The sequence below is a fragment of the Carica papaya genome, chromosome 6 (assembly GCF_054855325.1).
Source record: "Carica papaya isolate Zhongbai chromosome 6, ASM5485532v1, whole genome shotgun sequence".
NCBI classification, from domain to species: domain Eukaryota; kingdom Viridiplantae; phylum Streptophyta; class Magnoliopsida; order Brassicales; family Caricaceae; genus Carica; species Carica papaya.
In genome coordinates, this window is record NC_142314.1 from 28,684,812 (window position 1) to 28,703,499 (window position 18,688).

An 18,688-nucleotide genomic window follows, 5' to 3' on the forward strand; every position below is an offset into this window, starting at 1 on the left:
CCTCGGTTTTTGCCTCCGTTCGATGCAAATTTTATACCACTGTGATCACCGTTCTTTTCTCTATAGGTTGATCGGAGCCAAACATCAAAACGCGACTCACGCCGGAGGAGTTGCCGCCCCCGAGAGCACCGCCGCCGGTAAATTTCAGTTTTTCGTGATTTTTTTGCCCACCGAGGGCTCTAGGGTTGTTTTATCGCAGGGACTGATGCAAGTGTGGCCGAATTCGGTCGAAAACGGCCAACCCAAGGCGAATCGCCGTCGCTTGCGGCAGCGCCGTCGCCGGAGCACGGCGGAGCCGCCGTGCCGGAATTGCGATATTGGCTGAAAGGGGCCCTAGGTCTGATTTGAGATTTTTTGGGACACGTGCAGGTACCGGTAGTGTATTTCAGTTTTTTCGAAAAAAATTCATGGAAATTAAGAACAGTTTGTAGGCGCACTATAGAGCCGTATTCAGACCCCGAAACAAGTAAGGACCCCTCACCCTATTTCCTATCACGGTATTAAAGATAAATAAATAATTAAACTGTACTGTGTGACTTTACAGATGTATAATTGATTAAAGTTGCTAATGGAGCCCGAGTCTGATACAGTGTTGGTATGTTATTATTTGATTTAATTTCCAGTATTAAATACAGTATGATGTTTGATGTAATTATGTTATGGTCTCGTATGCATGAACTGTGTGGTTCCTTTTATTATGGTTTGTATTATGGTGAACCTGGTAATGTATTGTTTTATTTGATGTCAATTACTGGTTTACATGTTTTGTATGATTGAATGATTGAGATTAAGGAAAAAGGTAAAAAGGTTATGTGAATTGATAAGTGGATAATGTGGACAACCTGACTAGATATCTTGAGAGATGGTGGACGGACCGGGTCCGTAGGGAACCCTACCGGGAAGGTGGTCTTTCATACCGGACAGGTTATAGAGACCTTATGTGTTTTGGCGCCCATACCAGACGGGGTATGGGGACGGCTCTGGAATCAGGTTATAAATGTTAAGGGTTCACGGGTAGCGGGACCCCTATGGATCCCTGTGGATACTAGTAGGCTGGTTAAAGAGGAAAATATGTTGTTTAATGATTGAAATGCAAATGCATGATAAGTGTTATGTTATAAAGTTTATATGATTTCATGATAATGATAATGTTATTGCTTTCACATGTTGTTTTCATGGATCTCACCGAGGTAAGTGGACAGTAAAAGTTTTTATATTAATAAACGAGTTTGTTATAAATTATGCGCCATTGATCATTTTTGTTTTCTACCCATCTTTACTTCTGTGGCAGTGAGATAGTGTGATGTCTTTACTGAGTTGGTGTAGCTCATTCCTTATTTAACCATTTCAGATCAGGAAGACATTGTTCCCGAACCCGTTCCGCAGGAAGACGGCGAAGGGGACGCCTAAAGACTCCATAGCTATATTTATACTTATTATCTCGAGTATCTCTTTTAGTTAGTTTGTTATTTCATGTTTTGAGTACGTTTTGGTTATTGTGTAAGGGATGTTAATCAAAATTTTTATTACGCTCTCGCATTTGACATTTTTAATACATATATTTCATTTAAATTTTCGGGGCCGTTACAATTTCAGCAAAAATTAAGCATAAAGAAAGGATCTATTTAAGAATAACTTCGATGTGGCATAGATATAATAACTTGTTAGCATGAAAAGAGTAATAATCTCGTTGGAAATGAAGCACTAAGAAAAGATCTATCTAGTAAGATTACCAAAATTCAGCTTACAATTGACACAAAAACTCCATAACACCTCCCATCATTTTAAGATGTTAAAAGAATTACTATGATATCCCAGAATAAGCAAAAAATTCTTATTTATTTAGAATATGAGTTTTACAAAAAATTTAAAAATCGAAAAAAAAAACTTGTAAATGGCTATTAAACGAGACTAAATTATTTAGAAGACTAATTTTTTTTTAAAAAGACGTTCAAATTAAGGAAGTAGAACCTCTACACACTTCAGTATGAAGAAAGAATAATCCATCATTATGAATGAGGGAAAGAGTAATAAGAAGAAAATGAAATGGAATCCCATAATTAAAACGTTGTCTTCTTCTTTCACTTATTTTTAACTCATTATTAATATAAACGAAACTAAGTATTTTAGTTCTAAACATAAGAGTATTCATAAATCGAGTTCTTCTCTGCATCAAAACCTAAACCAGCTCTAAAATAAAAACTCTTATCCCTTTCCACCATTTCCACATAGCCAAACAACCTTAACAGCATACTTCAAAACCATTAAGAATTAGAGAGGAAGATGAACAAGACAGAATGAGATTGGCAATACCTGCGAGGTCAGTTAAGGGCGAGGCATGCAGAACGATCAACATATATAGAGCAAAGGGGTCTTATTCTCCTGCTCTCTGCGTCCTTTTTATTTATTTATTTATTTATTTATTTTAGTTATATATATATATGTAATTAAATAACATAAAAAGAAAAAGAGGAGAAAGGGAGGAGAGAGAGACATGATTGTGAAAGGAAGAGAGAGAGAGGCCGAACGACATTGACGACCGATTGCAGAGAGTTGCGTCATGTTGCATGACCCGACAACCGCACGAAGGGAAAAAATAGAGGGAATGAGATGCGACGGAAGAGGAAGTGAAAGAAAGAGAGGTCACGAGGAGAAGACGAAACCAACATTCTCACTCCTTTACTTCAGTGAAGATATTCAGATATTGAATTTGAATTCAGAGCATAAATAAAAATAACAAAATATGATGACGATATAAATGAAAGAAAAATATCTTATCATTAAAAACTACAAATTCCACGGTTTGCATAATTTGTCAAAATGATGATTTTGAATACCATGAAAACTCATCAATAAACCATACCATATGTTTGAAAATAGATCCAAATAAAACAAAATCATACATTAATTATCTATCATTCAAATACACTGTTAATGTTTTATTTTGACACCCCAAAAAATCAGTCATCGCTTATAATTTATTATCTTCACTGCTCACCTCAAAATTTGCTCAATATAACTTACTAAAGTAATTTCATGTTTTTTTTTTCTTTTCTAATTTTGTTTGGATTTGATTCAAGTTATTGAGAAAATAGGGACAGGTTGAGTTGGGTTTTGATTTGAGTTTCTAAAATGTTCGAACTCAATCTACTGTGTGTACATATGATATTCATTATTATAATTATAAATATTAATATATATAGTTATAATAATATTAATAAATATAATTGACATATGTTATAATAAATATATTTTAATTTTATTTGTTTAATTATTATTAACATAATAAAATGATCAAGTCAAATTGGAATACAATAACTTTCAAACTTAACATAATATAAAGATGAAAAATTATAAAAGGGAATTCGGATCCGGGTTTGCCATCCTAATATTTCCTCTTTACGGTTTCCTCTCCGTCTCAATCAAACACTGTATAGTTTTACTCTCTCACTCTTTTTATCCTTAATAACTATTTTCACATTGGGAACGACGCAAGATTATAAGACTTGTTCTAAAATATGATTTTAATTTTGAAGAATTATGAATCGCAATTGATTACTATTAAAAATAACATTAGAGATTAGGGATTTCCTCCTTCCAGAATAATATGATAAGCAGTTTAAACTATCCTATTTCACACCGTTGCTTCCGTTCCAGCGCCCTTCCATTGTCTGCTCCTCCACAGCTCCAGCCGTGCCCAACACGTCTGCTTGACTGCTTCAACTCTCCACCGGCAATAACGAGCAACCCGAGATATATGCATATTATTTCTCTTCTTTTGGACCTTGAAGTGTGATGAAGATTTTTATATTGTCTATTAATTTTCTACAGTTTTTTCCATTTTTTTTTTTTTTAGTTTTTTCAAATTGTGTGTATAATAAATTTATTTTGATTGACTGAATTTGGCGAGTCGAATAACATATAAATCTAACGCAACTAAAAAAAATTATAATTTTTTAAACTCGTTCGAGTTTGAATCTGTGTATATTATGAATAGGACGGATTCGGATTTGGTTAAATTTGCACCGATATCATTATATTTGTCATCTTCAATACCAAAGTGGTAGTTATATGAGCTAAAAACTCAGCCACATGTTGGTGAACTAAACATAAATAGTGCTTTAATATTGACGAGGGGAGCTCATTTAAGCACCTTTCTAGAATTTGAGTTTAATTTGAATACCATGTCAATTTGAACAATATTAAATAAGTACTAGCATAAAATAAGTATGTATAGCTACATTATGTATAAGCCAAAGTGTACGTATATAAAAATAAACTTTAATTTGTAACTATTCTTGACAAGGGCAAACAAGTGCTGCAATGACTGAAAATCCATACAACCCAGACCCTAGTCTTACAGAGAGAAGCAAACCTATTCTTTCTTTGATACTGCCATAGTCTCTCTTGCTTTCTTGGGTGCCTCCATAAAACAACTAAACCCTTTTGAGGTGATATATAAATGAAAATTACAGAAACCTTGTGGGCATAACCTCGGTAATAACCCAGAAAGGCGTATTTGGTGGTAACAAAAATTGCTCATTATAAACAAGTAAAATCAATACCCTACAACTGGAACAATGTAGTTTTTGTTCAATCCCCTAACTTAGTTCTCAATCTCACGGCGTTGGGATATCTTGAGGAGATCACCATCAATTTCTTGGTCATTTTCAACCTTTTCTCTTTGGCCCCCATCTGAATCATTTATCTCCACTTCTCGAGTTGTGGCCCTGGCAAGCCTTCGTGCATTTTCTGCAACATATGCACGGAAATTGTTTCTTGAAGGTTTTATCCTCGTGCAAAATATTTCAGTGAAGTTCTTCAAGCAACCATGGTCATAAACAAGACGTGCTCCACTATTTCGAAAGTTCTCATATGTGGTCTGAAAAGCCATTACGAAGCTATGAAATTAACACTCTAACAACCAATACATTACTTCAAAATACAATTAAAACTGAATATTTTTTCCAGCAGGTAAAAGTTATAACATGGTTTCCATTAGAAATGGTAGCAGATAATAATGGCTCTCCCAATAGCTAGTCATAATGGATTTACACAAAGCATAGAAGCAAAGAATGTTGACCACAAATAAAAAAGAAACTAACCTGGTTTGTGCCTATAAGATATAAATGGAAGCAAGTGAGACCTCCAACGAACCAAAAGAAAACAAAGCAGTAGGCCATTAGTATAACCGATGCAGGAGACTCTTTCATTGCTTTCCAGACACTTCCATGATCATCCATAAGAAATTTTATATACCAAGCCGACATTGCAAATATGAAGATGCACAGCATGGCAGAAGAAGAAACAAACATAAAGAAGTAACGGTAGTTGCGCTGCACATGGATATAAGTACTTTAAAAGTTGCACTTGTAAATTATATACCGAAAAAGGATTACTATACCGGAATATAGAGGACAAGGGGAGAGAATTTTTACAGGGAGATAAGACTTTTGTTTCCTTCTGGCAATTCTATTTTTCTAGTGTGCTTTCTAGATTTTATACAACTTATAAGAGAATCTTAGTCTTCATTGTTCAACGTGAAAATGATGAGCTCATAGAGGCACCTATGGCTATCATATGACAGTTTTGTTTCTTTTTTTTTTTTTTGAATTCTTTAGTAGAGGTAGATTAGTGAAAACAAATTCCAATTCCTTTTTTTTTTTCAAATTGAGCTGGTATTCAACAGGAAAACAAGAAAGTCTCAATTTTGGATAAACATCTGGCAACTTTATCATAGACAATAAATTCTACAGTTCCAATGTTTATGTAAAAAAGGAAACAAATGAAAATATCATGGTCGTATATGGTTGTTTGAACTGGATCCTCCTAACATTATCTCTTTTGGTATTTGGTTAATACGAATTACCATAATACAAAAAATAATTTACCTACTTAATTTTCATAAAATGATGATTAGAAATCATTCTTAAGAAAAAAAAAAAGATTCATGAAAGCATATTTAGGTTTGTGTAAGATTAAGTCTGAAGACGAGAAAAATTTGTATATGCATCGCATTTATGACCAAGTTACAGTAGCATCACAAGATCACTTACCAACCCAATGCACTGGCCTACCCAAGGACAATGATGATCAAACCGCTCCACGCAATTATCACATACAGAGCAATGTGAGCAACGTGGTGGACGATATAACATGCATGTGTCACAATATTTCACCTTCACAGACATGTTATTGACGAAGACCTCTTTTGTTCGGAGTATTCGTGTCATTGGTGTTTGTCTCCCACCACTATCAATTGAGGCTGAGGAGTCATAACAAATAGCTTCCTCAGGTGGATGTGAATTACGTGGAACAATTCCTGGATCTCGAGTTGAAGTAAGAAGAAGCAACACCAACACCTATCATAAACAATTCAGGCCTTACATTTAAAAGGTCGCAAAGAAACAACCAAAATAAACAAATAAACAAACGAGAGCAGAGAATATGATAGTCCCTCTCATAGCTTGATTGCAGGTTCCCTTGGTGGGGGGCGGGGGCCTGGGTTGGGGGGAGGTGGGGAAGGGAGGAGGGAGCGTGTTGTGTCAAAAAATGAACAAGCTAGAGAAGCAGCAAGGGGAAACAATCCAGGGTTTCACTTAAATAGTCACCGGGAAACAACCAAATCAAATAAATAATAAAAAAGCAGAGCACTAATTCTTGCATTCAACAAACAAGAGAAGAAATGACAACGGAATAAGTTAATAAACTAAAGGTCCTATAAATCAGGAGACTAACTTAGGTTTCTTGAAAGTGAAAGGTAGCAAGGTCAGATGTTAAAAAGTTTATCCTTCCATCTTAAAACCATTTTAGTGTACTTATGATTTCATATTTGCTCCTTTTAGGGTAAGCTGGGAACAGCTATCCAAACAGATATAACTCCTTGATAAACGATCCTAAGTTTTCATAATGCTAAAGAAGGAAAACAAAGGCAACAAGAAGAACAATGAGAACTCACATAGATTGTGAAGATAATCGCCACCAGCATGACTGCATAGCCTGCATTATATGATGAAAATTCACCGAGAAGGTTCTTTGCAACATGTGCACAAAAGATAATAATAGGAACTACGATAAGAAGAAAAGTAACAACCAGTGACCTAGCATCTGGACCAAAAATAAGCCTTCCACCACAGATGAATTTCTGCATAGTGATGCCAGTGGATAATTGAGAAAACAGTAGATGGAGATCAAAGTAAAATTGAAAAAACAGTGACCACAGAAGCAAGAGAAATGGGGTTTTCCAACTATAAAAAACATTAAGAGCCATTGCAACGGAATAAAAGATCATCCTTCTGTATTTCTTCATGATATTCATAGTTAGAACTTCAAAGATAATTAACACTTGGACCATAAAAAGACCATATTTATATATATTCCTCTTAACACTTAAAAAGCCTGTTGAAAATGATCAAATGTCATGCTTCCACTATTCCAAACAAATACTCATTTAATCCACTACAATTTCAGTGTAATCATGCACTTGCGCCTACCTGGAAATTGTTTATTGTACTTGAAAAGTTATATTTCATCATTGAGGCCTCATGTCTTCAATGTCAGTATGTACCAATTTGAAGTGGTATACTTTTCTTTCAAAGAAGAAAAAACATATTGGAAGTGGTATACGCATTATAATTATTTTCCTACCCTTCATACTGATTAATGAGAGGAAGAAGCAATCCAAATAAAGATACTTCTTTTATTGAATTGAATTGAAATAAGACTTTAGAAACATTGGTACTCTATTTAAACTCAGGATGCTATTAAGTACATTCCTTGTGCTGATCCATTAAAATTCTAATCCCCATTCCATAAAATCCACTGAATTAATAAATGCCATATTAATGCGATGAATAAATATCAGAAAACTGTATTAATCTGAGTGCTAGATAAACAATATAGGAATCCGTACCATTAAAACATTAATAACAAGTGAACACCGAGGATACAATTTCAGTCATAATAATAAGTCATCATAAAAAAAAAATGCATTTCTGTAATGCCTTGCAGTGCTCGTGTTGCATTTCATAAATGTAGTTCTGAACAAGTTATTTCCTAACCAAACTTATTACGAAGTTTCTTTTGTGACTTTATTGTTCTAGCTTCTATTTAGAAGTTTATCAAATTTTTATTAACATTGAGTACTACAATATCAAACTGATAGCTTGAAACTTTATATTTTATAAAAAAGCTTTTTGTAATGGAAGCAGAGAAAAAAGATATTGTTTGAGACTAACAGAAAAATAGAGATGCTTATTTCTCAAAATTAGGACTAAGAGGAACAGAAAAAGGGCTAAAATTTCCCAAGCCAAAGCCCTCCTCTAATCAAAATAATTGCAATGAAATATAACTTAAAACATGAAAATGGCAATGTAGATTTATGAAGGGCTGCATGCTACTACAATATAACAGGTAACATATCATGCTTTATGTAAAAATAGAAGCATCAGTGTCTACCCTAACAGTCTTCCAGTCTGCTAACCCTATTAACTGGGGACAAAAAAATGAAAAAGAGAAAAGTTTATTGGCTTTAAACTGTTAAATAAGCAAGAATCATCCCCCGCACAGCCATTAGCTTTCTTAAACTTCATTTCTACTTGCCAAAACCAAATTAACATGACTAATTAGGATAGAAATGTAATTTCGTTTCTATCAATCTCTTCAACAATGACACAGAAATTTCTCTCAGTTATCTCTCAATAAAGGGCGACGGAGAAAGTCGCTTCACTGGAGCAGATTATAGAAATAAAAGAGAACCCGGATCAAATTTCACAGAGTTAAGAAAACCAAGATGGGAAAGACCAGCAAATCATACCTTACACAATTCCACAGAAGCCTACCAAAAATACTAAGATTATCAGGCAAGCAACAACTAAAAGAAGACAAAATGCAACTATGCCAATATAATATCATACAACATCCTCAATGAGAACCAGATCAAATTCTATTAAGTAAAGAAACTTCATCAATATTAAAAAAAAAAAAAAAAGAACAGATAGATAATAGAAGCTAGCAGCACAGCAGCATACATTGCGTCCCTTCCAAACTTGGAAAACACGCTTAGCCATTAGAAATCGTTTGTATGTTGAGAAGGTAAAGAAGTGAATACTTGAAATTTAGTTTGGTGCATTTGTGAAAAAAAATAGGAGTGAAAGGCGGTTTTGGGTTTAAAAAAAAATAAGAGATGAAATGATGGGTTTGCAGGTTTGGGTGGAGAGAATGCTTTTCTTTTTTGGGTTTGCTTTAATGGAGTGTGAAGAGTAAAGAGAGACAAGTTTGGGATCTTTGGATGGTCAAGAGCATGCAGAGATGACCCACAAGAAAAGCTATTCAATTCAAAGAATGTTTTGCTTACCTGAAAATCTCCGCTTCGTCTCTGTTAAGTCACTGACTGCTTTTCTTTATTACAAAATTATAACAGTAAACAGTTTTGCTTTGCTTTATCTCTCTCGTCTAGATATTCCCAATAAGCCAAAGATGCTCTGTTAATCCTATATTTTCCTTCCTTTCTTCTTTTTCTCTGTCTCTCTTTTTTTTTTTTTTTTTTTATTTAAATAATGAAAATTAATACTTTTTAAGTAAATTTTATAAAATAAACAAAAATTTAAACTTTTTAAATAACTAAAATAATAATTTAATTTTTTTATACTATTTATTTTTATTTAAATTAATAAAAAAAATTTAACTTAATCTTCCCAAATTACAAATTATTAATACGGTTAAATTAAATATCAGTGTTAAATTTATACATATGTGATTACATTTTGATTGATTCGTACAAATTGAATAATACAAATTATTAAAAAAAAGACTCATTAATTAGTGATAACAAAATTCTATTTATCTCTTCCTACGAATTTCCTACAGTGTCTCTTCCTTCTCTATTTGTTTCTCTCAATCCCCAAACACCACCATGTTTTCATCCTAATTCTTACGGTAGAATTTAACTGAGTAAAAATAAACGCACGAATACGAGAAGTTTGTTGATAAGTTAATGATTGTATTGGGCGTCTTCCCCTTCGGTCTCTCTCTCTCTCTCTCTCTCTCTCTTCAGGCTCATCAGTGCCCGCAGATCTCATGGCTACTATAGTGCCATGTGCCTACCAACTACAGAGCAATCTCCAAATATAATATTTTTAGTAAAATATTTTAGATAAAAAGTTATTATTTATTTAATACAAATAATCATAAGAAATGTTAATTTATAAAATAAAAGTTGTATATTTTGTTAAAATAATTGTGAATATTAAAATAACATAAAGGACGGACAAATTTAATTTAAATTATTAATTTTATAGTCATATTATAAATACCGTACCTACTATTATATTATACTTTTTATATATATATATATATATATATACACACAATATACTTGACATATATACTCAGTAAAAAGGGTTAATTAATATGTTACCGTACGAACACTGTATGAAGGTAGCACTGAATAACAATGGAGGCGACAACGGACAACAGTGGCAAGCGGCGGACGACAGTTACGGTAGCGACAGATGAAAAATGGCAGCCGCAATTGCTGGACGAAGGGAAAGAACTAAAAATATGTCATTTTTTTTTTAATTTAATTAATGGTGATATTAGAAAAAAATATTGAAAGTAGAAATTATTTTTTAAATCTAATATTTCTATTTTTTGTATTTAAAACTTATCAAAATCATATTTTAATGGTTCAGTAATAATTTATGAGAATTGCATAACAATGTTTAGTTTAGTAGTATCATGGGTTATAATTAAATTGTAATATAACTTTTTATTTGATTTGTTCAAAAAAAATCTATTAAATACATATATAAAAACAAAATTTATATATTATTACATAATTATTTGAAAAGCAAAAATTATGTATGTGAAATTCATTGTACCATATAAATAATTTCACTTGTTGAAATGGAACACAAATATAATAAATATGTTGAGTTTTAATTTACCGTATGTGTAAATTACTATGCATAAAAAATTATCAAATTAATTGGGTTCGATTAAAAATGATCTAATACGATTAAGAGACTTTAATGTATCAAATTAAAATGATTTTTTTTTTATATAGAGATTAAATTTATAATTGATGGGTTAAAATAGAAATAAAAAAATTGACAGATATATTTACTTATAAATATGCGGTTATAATTTTCACATTACACATAAAATTTTATTATTATGATATCTCATAGTTAGAAATAGAGAGAGTAAAGAATTCAAAATAACTACGTGATAATATAAAATATCTATCGCATGACATGTATTTTTCTTCTACTGTGAATTCAGATACATTTTCAATTCAGTTTTAAATTCTTTTAATTTAATATGAGTATGTTAATTTTATTAAGATTCAATTTTTAAATTTATTTTATTTCCTATAAAATATCGTATTCTGGAACTTTCATACATTTTGTTTTTTGTTCTTTATTTAGTTAAATAAAATTAGTAAAAAATATATTTAAAATGTAAAAAAAAAAGGATAAAAAGAAAATTATATCTTCATAAGAAGTAATTTTTCTTTAATCGATAAATTCTCTTTTATACGTTCTTAATAGAAAATTTTTGTTAAATTTTGATATTAAATGGAAAACAATGTTTAATACACTTATTTAAGCAAAGTTATAAAAATCTCTATACACATAAGGTAATACAATTCCTTATATATAATTTTAATAAATACACTTATGTATTAATTAATATCAATAATGTAATACACACACACATATATATATATACACGAGAATGTTATTTTAGGTACTTTTAAAAAGAACATGTACACTAAAATGGAGTTGATCAAATTTAAAACTCTTTTTTTTTTTTTTTTCTTTTTTTTCTGTTCACAAGTACATCCGTCATTATTAATGACGAGTGCATGTCTTGCCACCTTATGCTTCTCGTGTCAAGCCGTGCATTTAGCAATCATCTAAAAGCATACATACACATATACATATGTGTGTGTGTATATATATATATATATATATAGGTATATGTATAGGCATATATTTATTTTTTGTTTTATACATAAAAAGTATTTTATTATATTATAAATTTCAATGCATTATGGACACACTGGTCCCAATGTACGGGCAAGGCTTGGCATCAACTTGGTAAAAATACTTTCTTCTATTCCACCCTTGTTCTTTTTATGTGCTTTTTTATTCAACGCGGTAGCTGGAAAATCTACGGCTTATTAAATTATAAAATTTATTATCATAAAAAAGATGCTCCAACTTGTAAGACATTTTCAAATAACGTACTGATATTTTGCTTCACATTGCAAGTTTGTTAAGGTGACACTAAACTTTTATGTTAACAATTTGGTAATTTTAAGGATGGAAACAAGTTGAGGTCATTGGTGATTTTGTGAACCTTTGTTATAAAATTATGCACTTTTTCTCCTTATGGATTTACGAATTGATGCGGGGTAAAAATTTTAAAAAAATTTGCTAAAATTCATATATTTATAGACTTTGAATGAATTTTTTTTTCAACAAATTTGACATATTTTATAGATTTGAATAACTATTTTGTACCTCAATTCATACAATTTGACTCGTTTAAATACAAATTAATGTTATATTTTTTCATCAAAATGTAGGTTTGAGTTAGACTGAGTGTGGATTGACAGAAAAAAAAAGAGGTAGGTAAGATGAATTTAGGTTTAACCTTCTAAAATCTGGCCGAACTTGACTCTTACTTAGCATCAAGTTATTGATCAATGAATATTGATAGATAGCCTCACCACCTCTATTTTTTCTTTTTCAAATTTCTTGAGTAACATTAATGAAGTTGTAGCACCCGGAAAGGAGGAAAAAAAAAAAAAAAAAAAGGGGGGGGGGGGGGGGGGGGCCACGTCAGCAGGCCCGGTCAGCAGTCCCGGCCAACCGGGGCCTGCCACGTGGCAAGACCGCGTCACTCCGAAAGGAGCCACGTTGGCGATCCGCATGGGTGCGATCCGACGGCCCAGATCAATCGCGCGATCGGACGGCCCAGATTCAATCAAAACGAACGGCCCAGATTAAAACGAAATGAACGGCTGTGATCAAAAGGTAAGGGGTTATAAATAGAACCCCCACACCAGACCACAAACCCTAGCCGCCCGCCGCTCGCCGGAGAAGACGAACCAGAGGCCGACCGCCGCCACCCGCCGCCGCACCGGGGAAATTTTCGACCGCCGATCGAGGTAAATTTCATACCCCCGACTCGTTTTTCCCCGCTGATTCCTCCTATGGCCAAATTGAGGCCGAAATCCCGGCCAAACGGCCGGAATACGCGGCCGAAACCCAGCGGCGCCGCCGCGCCCCCTCTCGGTTTTTGCCTCCGACGAGGTCCTTCCCGGCCTCCGTTCGATGCAATTTTTATATCACCGTGATCACCATTCTTTTCTCTACAGGTTGACCGAAGCCGAATCACCAAAACACGAACCTCGCCGGAGAGCCGCCGTACCCGAGAGCGCCGCCGCCGGTAAGCTCCGCTTTTCCGTGATTTTTTGGCCCCCCGAGGGCCCTAGGGTTGTTTTCTGACAAGGACCAATGCGAGTGTGGCCGAATTCGGCCGAAAACAGCCAACCCGAGGCGACTCGCCGCTGGCGCCGTCGCCGGAGCACAGCGGAGCCGCCGTGCCGGAGTTGCGATTTGGGCCGAAAGAGGCCTTGGGCCTAATTTGGATTTTTTTTGGAACACGTGCAGGTACTGTTAGTGTGTTTCAGTTCCCCGAAAAAAATTCAGGGAAAATTAGGGACGGCCTGCAGGCGCACTGTGAATCGTATTCGGATCCCGAAAACAAGTAAGGACCCCTCACCCTATTTCCTATCACGGTATTAAAGTTCAAAATGATAAAACGGTATTTCTTGAATTAACGAATGTGTGAAATTGCTTAAGGTGGCTAATGGAGCCCGAGTCTAGTGTGATTGGTGATTTACTGTTATTTGGCCTGTTTACAGCTTTAAATGCAAAATGAGGTTTGATGTGTTCATTTTACAGATTTGTGTGCATATATTACGTTTTTATTAATCATGGGTTGAATGACTGAAAAACTGAAACTGTATGTTGTCTGTTTGGCATGAATTACTGTTTTGCTTGTTTGTATGTGAATTGATGATGCTGACTGAGGAAAAGGAAAATGAAAGATTGTGTAGACTGATAATTGTATTATGGGGGTCAGCCTGACTAGATATCCTGGGAGATGGTGGACGGACCGGGTCCGTAGGGAATCCTACCGGGATTGTGGTCTCACATGCCGGACGGGGTATGGAGATCTTACGGTTTTGGCGCCCATACCGGACGGGGTATGGGGACGGCCCGTTTCACCCTCATACCGGACGGGGTATTGAGGTTTATGGTTTTGGCGCTCATACCGGACGGGGTATGGGGACGGCCCGTTTCACCCTCATATCGGACGGGGTATTGAGGTTCATGGTTTGGCGCCCATACCGGACGGGGTATGGGGACGGCCCTGGAAACTGGTTGTGAATGTTAAAGGTTAACGGGTAGCGGAACCCCTATGGACCCCCACGGATACTAGTAGGCTGGTAAATGAGAAAAAGATATGTTGTACAATGATTGAATTACAAGAGGCGTGATAAGTGTTATGTTTTACAGCTTATATTATTCAATGATTATGATAATGTTATTGTTTTTCTTATATTGTTTTCATAAATTCCACCGAGGTAAGTGGATGGTAAAGGTTTTCATGTTAATAAACGAGTTTGTTGTAAATTATGCTCCATTGGTCTTTTGTGTTTTTCTACCCACCTTTACCTCCGTGACGGTGAGATATCGTGATGTTCTTACTGGGCTAGTGTAGCTCACTCCTTATTTAACCATTTCAGATCAGGAAGACATGGTTCCCGAGCCCGTTCCGCAGGAGGACGACGAAGGGGATGCCTAGAGACTCTGTAGTCATACTTATAGTTTTATTTTCGAGTTTCTCTCTTAGTTAGTTTAATCTTTTGTATTTTAAGTACGTTTTTGGTTTTTTTCGTGTAAGGGATGTTAACTGAAATTTTGATCTCGCTTCCGCATTTGATATATTTAAATACTCATTTCATTTTAATATTTCCGGGGTCGTTACAGAAGTAATAAAATTAATATTTATAAAACTTTTGAAGCAATAACCAATTGGTGAATTAGAGAGTAAGAGTTGTTACTTTGCAAATCAACGAAAGATGCAACATGGATAAATTTATGATGATATGGTGTTTAAATAATCCATTTCTTTCTCAATACTATATTATATGAATATCGTTGGATAGATCTCAACTATATTTTTCTAAGAGAAATCAATTATATTTATAAAAAAACTTACAATGTCATGTTATGGATAAGATTACATCTATACAAATGAAAAATTTACAAGAGTTATGAAAGAGAAAACGAATTATTACAAAGTTTGTTATAATAAATTTATGTAACGACAACCATGGTTGGTGAATGAGGAATGTTGAGCTGTTGATGTCAGATAATGAGCTGTTGGTATATGATCCTCTGCAATTGTCGGTGTATTATCCTTTTCAACAATGTTCATCCTTACATCCCCCTTCAAACTTGGAAGTGTAAAAGGTCTTTCTTCAACTCCAAATTTATCTCTTAGGTAATTAGATCTTGTTCTAAAAATAGCTTTTGTAAAATAGTTTGCAAATTTGTTCTTCAGAGGCCACATATGTGATCTCTAGCCTATTCTTAAGGATTTTATCTTTTATAAAATGAACATCTACCTCTATATGTTTGGTTAGAGAATGAAAGACAATATTGTTTGCCAATGAAATTACATTATGATTGTCACACCAAGTAATTGGTGCTTCAGATAATGGAAAATATAATTTCTTTAGTAAGGATTACAGTAAAGTGATTTCACAAGAGGCATGAGCCAAAACACGATACTTGGATTATATACTAGATATTGACCCCACATGTTATTTCTTTGAGCTCCATGACACTAAATTTGTTCCAAGGAACAATAATGACCGGCTCTTGATCTCCAATTTGTTGGGTCTTCCAAATATTTTAGTTTATTTGTATAAATTAAGGTAATCTCAAAATTAATTCAGAGAATCCTAATTTAATATTTTCAAGTCAATTAATCAGTAAATCAATTTCAATACAATCAAATAAATGATCACATAAATAAAAGAGCACAAGATTTACGTGAAAAACTCTCCGGTGTAGAGAGAAAAATCACGGAATAATTTTTAAGTCAAATCCACTATCACAAAAATTAAGTACACAATATTCTAGAGAAATACATAAATTTTTCTCTAACCAGACTTAATTCTCTTAAATGATCACACCAAGATAGTTAGAAATATTCTCCAATTATTAATTCAAAAATACCAAAGAAAAATTACCAATTTTATCAACAATTTTTCCTTGTCTGTCTTGATTTCTGTGCAAAAAAGAAACAATCCATTCATTTTCTATTTTTACCTCAAAACCCATGAGCAAAAAATACATCAAACGATTAATTTTCTCATTTTCTCGGTTTCTGTGTGAAGAAGAAAACAAAATAATATTCTAAAAAAATTGTTTGCTTTACTGGTCTTTCTCCCCTTCTCAGTGTGCGTGTATGAGAGTGAGAGAACAAAAAGGTTTTTTTTTCCTTACTTTTTTGGTATTGTTCTGCTGCACTTCTATTTGTGTATAAGAGAAACCAGAAAACCAACATTTTTACTTTTTGGTTCTCGAAAACTTCCCATCTCTTTTTTTCTTTTATTTATTTATTTTATTTGTAGATTTTCTAATTTGCCCATGTGGGCTAGACATCAAAAACAAACAATCTCCTCCTCCAGCTCATGAGGAGATGTCCACCATACATTGCTCAATTTCTAATTAGTTCCGCATTCTTGGTGCAAAATTGATGCTTGTCACAAGTCACTACCTTAGTCAACATGTAAGCTAGTTTATCAGTGTGAACCTTTTTCAATAACATCTCTTTATTATCCACAGCATGTCATATCCAATGATATTTTAAATCAATATACTTAATTCGATAGTGATGTGACATTTTTACTCAAATCTAGACTATCGTAATTCATCACATACGCATCTTACTTCAAACTCAAATATTTGAGAAATCTTTTCATCTAGAATATTTCTTTACTTATTTCAGTCAAAATTGTATATTATGCCTCGATTGTAGATAAGTCAACACATTTTTGTAATTTAAACTACCATGATACAGCTTCCCCTACAAAAGTAAACACATACCCTAAAGTAGACTTCCTGCAATCAGGGTCACCTGCGATATCTGCATCTGTATATCCCTCTAGAATTGGTTATGAGCATAAAAAATATAAGTACATCTTACAAGTACCTCTCAAATATCTGAATCCATTATATTGTTTCCTAATGACTCTTACCACGATTAGAAAGAAATCTACTTACCAAACCAATAACATTAACAATATTTGGTCGGGTGCAAACTATAACATACATAAAACTCTTGACTGTAGAGGAGTAAGGAACAACTACCGTTTATTCTTTTTCCTTTTGAGTAGAATGACATAATTTCTTACTAAATATGAAGTGATCAGCAAGCGGTGTATTAACTAGCTTAACATTCTTCATATGAAATTTGTTTGGAACCTATTCAACATACATCTCTTGTGACAACCATAATTTTTTAGCTTTTCTGAAACGAGTAATCTAAATACCCAAAATCTGTAGTACTAGTCCCAAATCTTTTATATCAAAAGAGTCAAATAATTCTTTTTTCAAACCACTAATCTCTGTGGTGTCTTGTCCTACTATCAACATATCATTTACATAAAGCAAAACAATGATAAACTTACCATCTGGGCATTTCCTGACGTACACATAATAATCTGTATCTATTTTAGTGTAACCATAAGTAACCACAAAAGAATCAAATTTCTTGTACCACTGTCTCGGAGCCTGTTTCAACCCATACAAACTTTTCTTCAACCTATAAATCGTGTGTTCTTTCCCTTTGACTTCAAATTCTTCTAGTTGATCCATGTAGATTGCTTCCTTTAAATCACCATGAAGAAATGTTGTCTTCACATCTAACTATTAAAGCTCCAGATCCAAACTAGCGGTTAAACTAAGAATTACCTGAATGGAGCTCACCTTCATAATAGGAGAGAATATCTCATCAAAATTAATCCATTTCTTCTTACTGAAAACCTTTACTACCAAACGAGCATTACATTTAACTAGTTTTTCATCATCCATTTTAAACTTATATACCTACTTGTTTTTCAAAGTTTTTCTACTTTTTGGAAGTTCAACTAACTCATTGGTATTATTTTTCTTCAAAGAACTCATATCTTCTTGCATTACTTTCAACCACTAAGTCTTTTCTTCATAGTTTTGAATTTATTTGAAGCTTTCTGGCTCTCCCTCTTCAATAACTGTAATATATTCAGAACTGGTATATCTGGTAGAAGGATGATGTGTTCTAGTTGATCTTTTAAGCTAAGGTTCTTTTATAACCTGAGGTGCAATGGGTTGTTCCCCCTACTCAACATCATCTACTACTGACATATCATCGAACCCTTGATCGTCATGTAATTCTCCCTCATTTATGGCATTTCTGATTGAAGGAGAAACTAGTGCAGGAAGAGAAATATCTTCACTTGTAATCTTCTCTGATGTCTCAAAGTCTGATAAAGTCTTGTACTAATAAAAAATCATATATGTGGACCTGATGACTTTCTTCTTCATTGGATCCC

At 33.7% G+C, this 18,688-nt stretch overlaps 1 protein-coding gene across 8 annotated transcripts; it reads right to left on the reverse strand.

The window, feature by feature from the left end:
* Nucleotides 1-4,261: 4,261 nt before the first annotated feature.
* On the reverse strand, nt 4,262-9,457 carry LOC110812921 (protein S-acyltransferase 8-like). 8 transcript variants are annotated; one of them, XM_088222896.1, is made up of 6 exons: nt 9,030-9,329; nt 7,101-7,144; nt 6,959-6,999; nt 6,057-6,362; nt 5,106-5,336; nt 4,262-4,882 (listed from the first exon to the last, which is right to left on the reverse strand). In XM_088222896.1, exons 2-6 carry the CDS (start codon nt 7,105-7,107, stop codon nt 4,607-4,609), a joined length of 861 nt encoding a protein of 286 aa, XP_088079022.1. In that variant the 5' UTR covers nt 7,108-7,144; nt 9,030-9,329; the 3' UTR covers nt 4,262-4,606. The 8 variants fall into 8 exon arrangements, with proteins under 8 accessions (XP_088079022.1, XP_088079026.1, XP_088079023.1 ...); XM_088222900.1 differs by lacking the exons at nt 7,101-7,144; nt 9,030-9,329 and adding an exon at nt 9,356-9,457; XM_088222897.1 differs by lacking the exon at nt 9,030-9,329 and adding an exon at nt 9,356-9,437 and having other exon boundaries at nt 6,959-7,144.
* Between the last annotated feature and the right edge of the window lie 9,231 nt (nt 9,458-18,688).

Bases quoted from the DNA above. Each gene is read 5' to 3' on its own strand.
- LOC110812921 (XM_088222893.1), bottom strand. From the start codon at position 7,354: ATGGTCCAAGTGTTAATTATCTTTGAAGTTCTAACTATGAATATCATG. The intron at 5,337-6,056 runs GTAAGTGATCTT...ATCCATGTGCAG, and splicing joins TAGGCCAGTGCATTGGGTTG to CGCAACTACCGTTACTTCTT. The intron at 4,883-5,105 runs GTTAGTTTCTTT...ATGGCTTTTCAG, and splicing joins ATCTTATAGGCACAAACCAG to ACCACATATGAGAACTTTCG.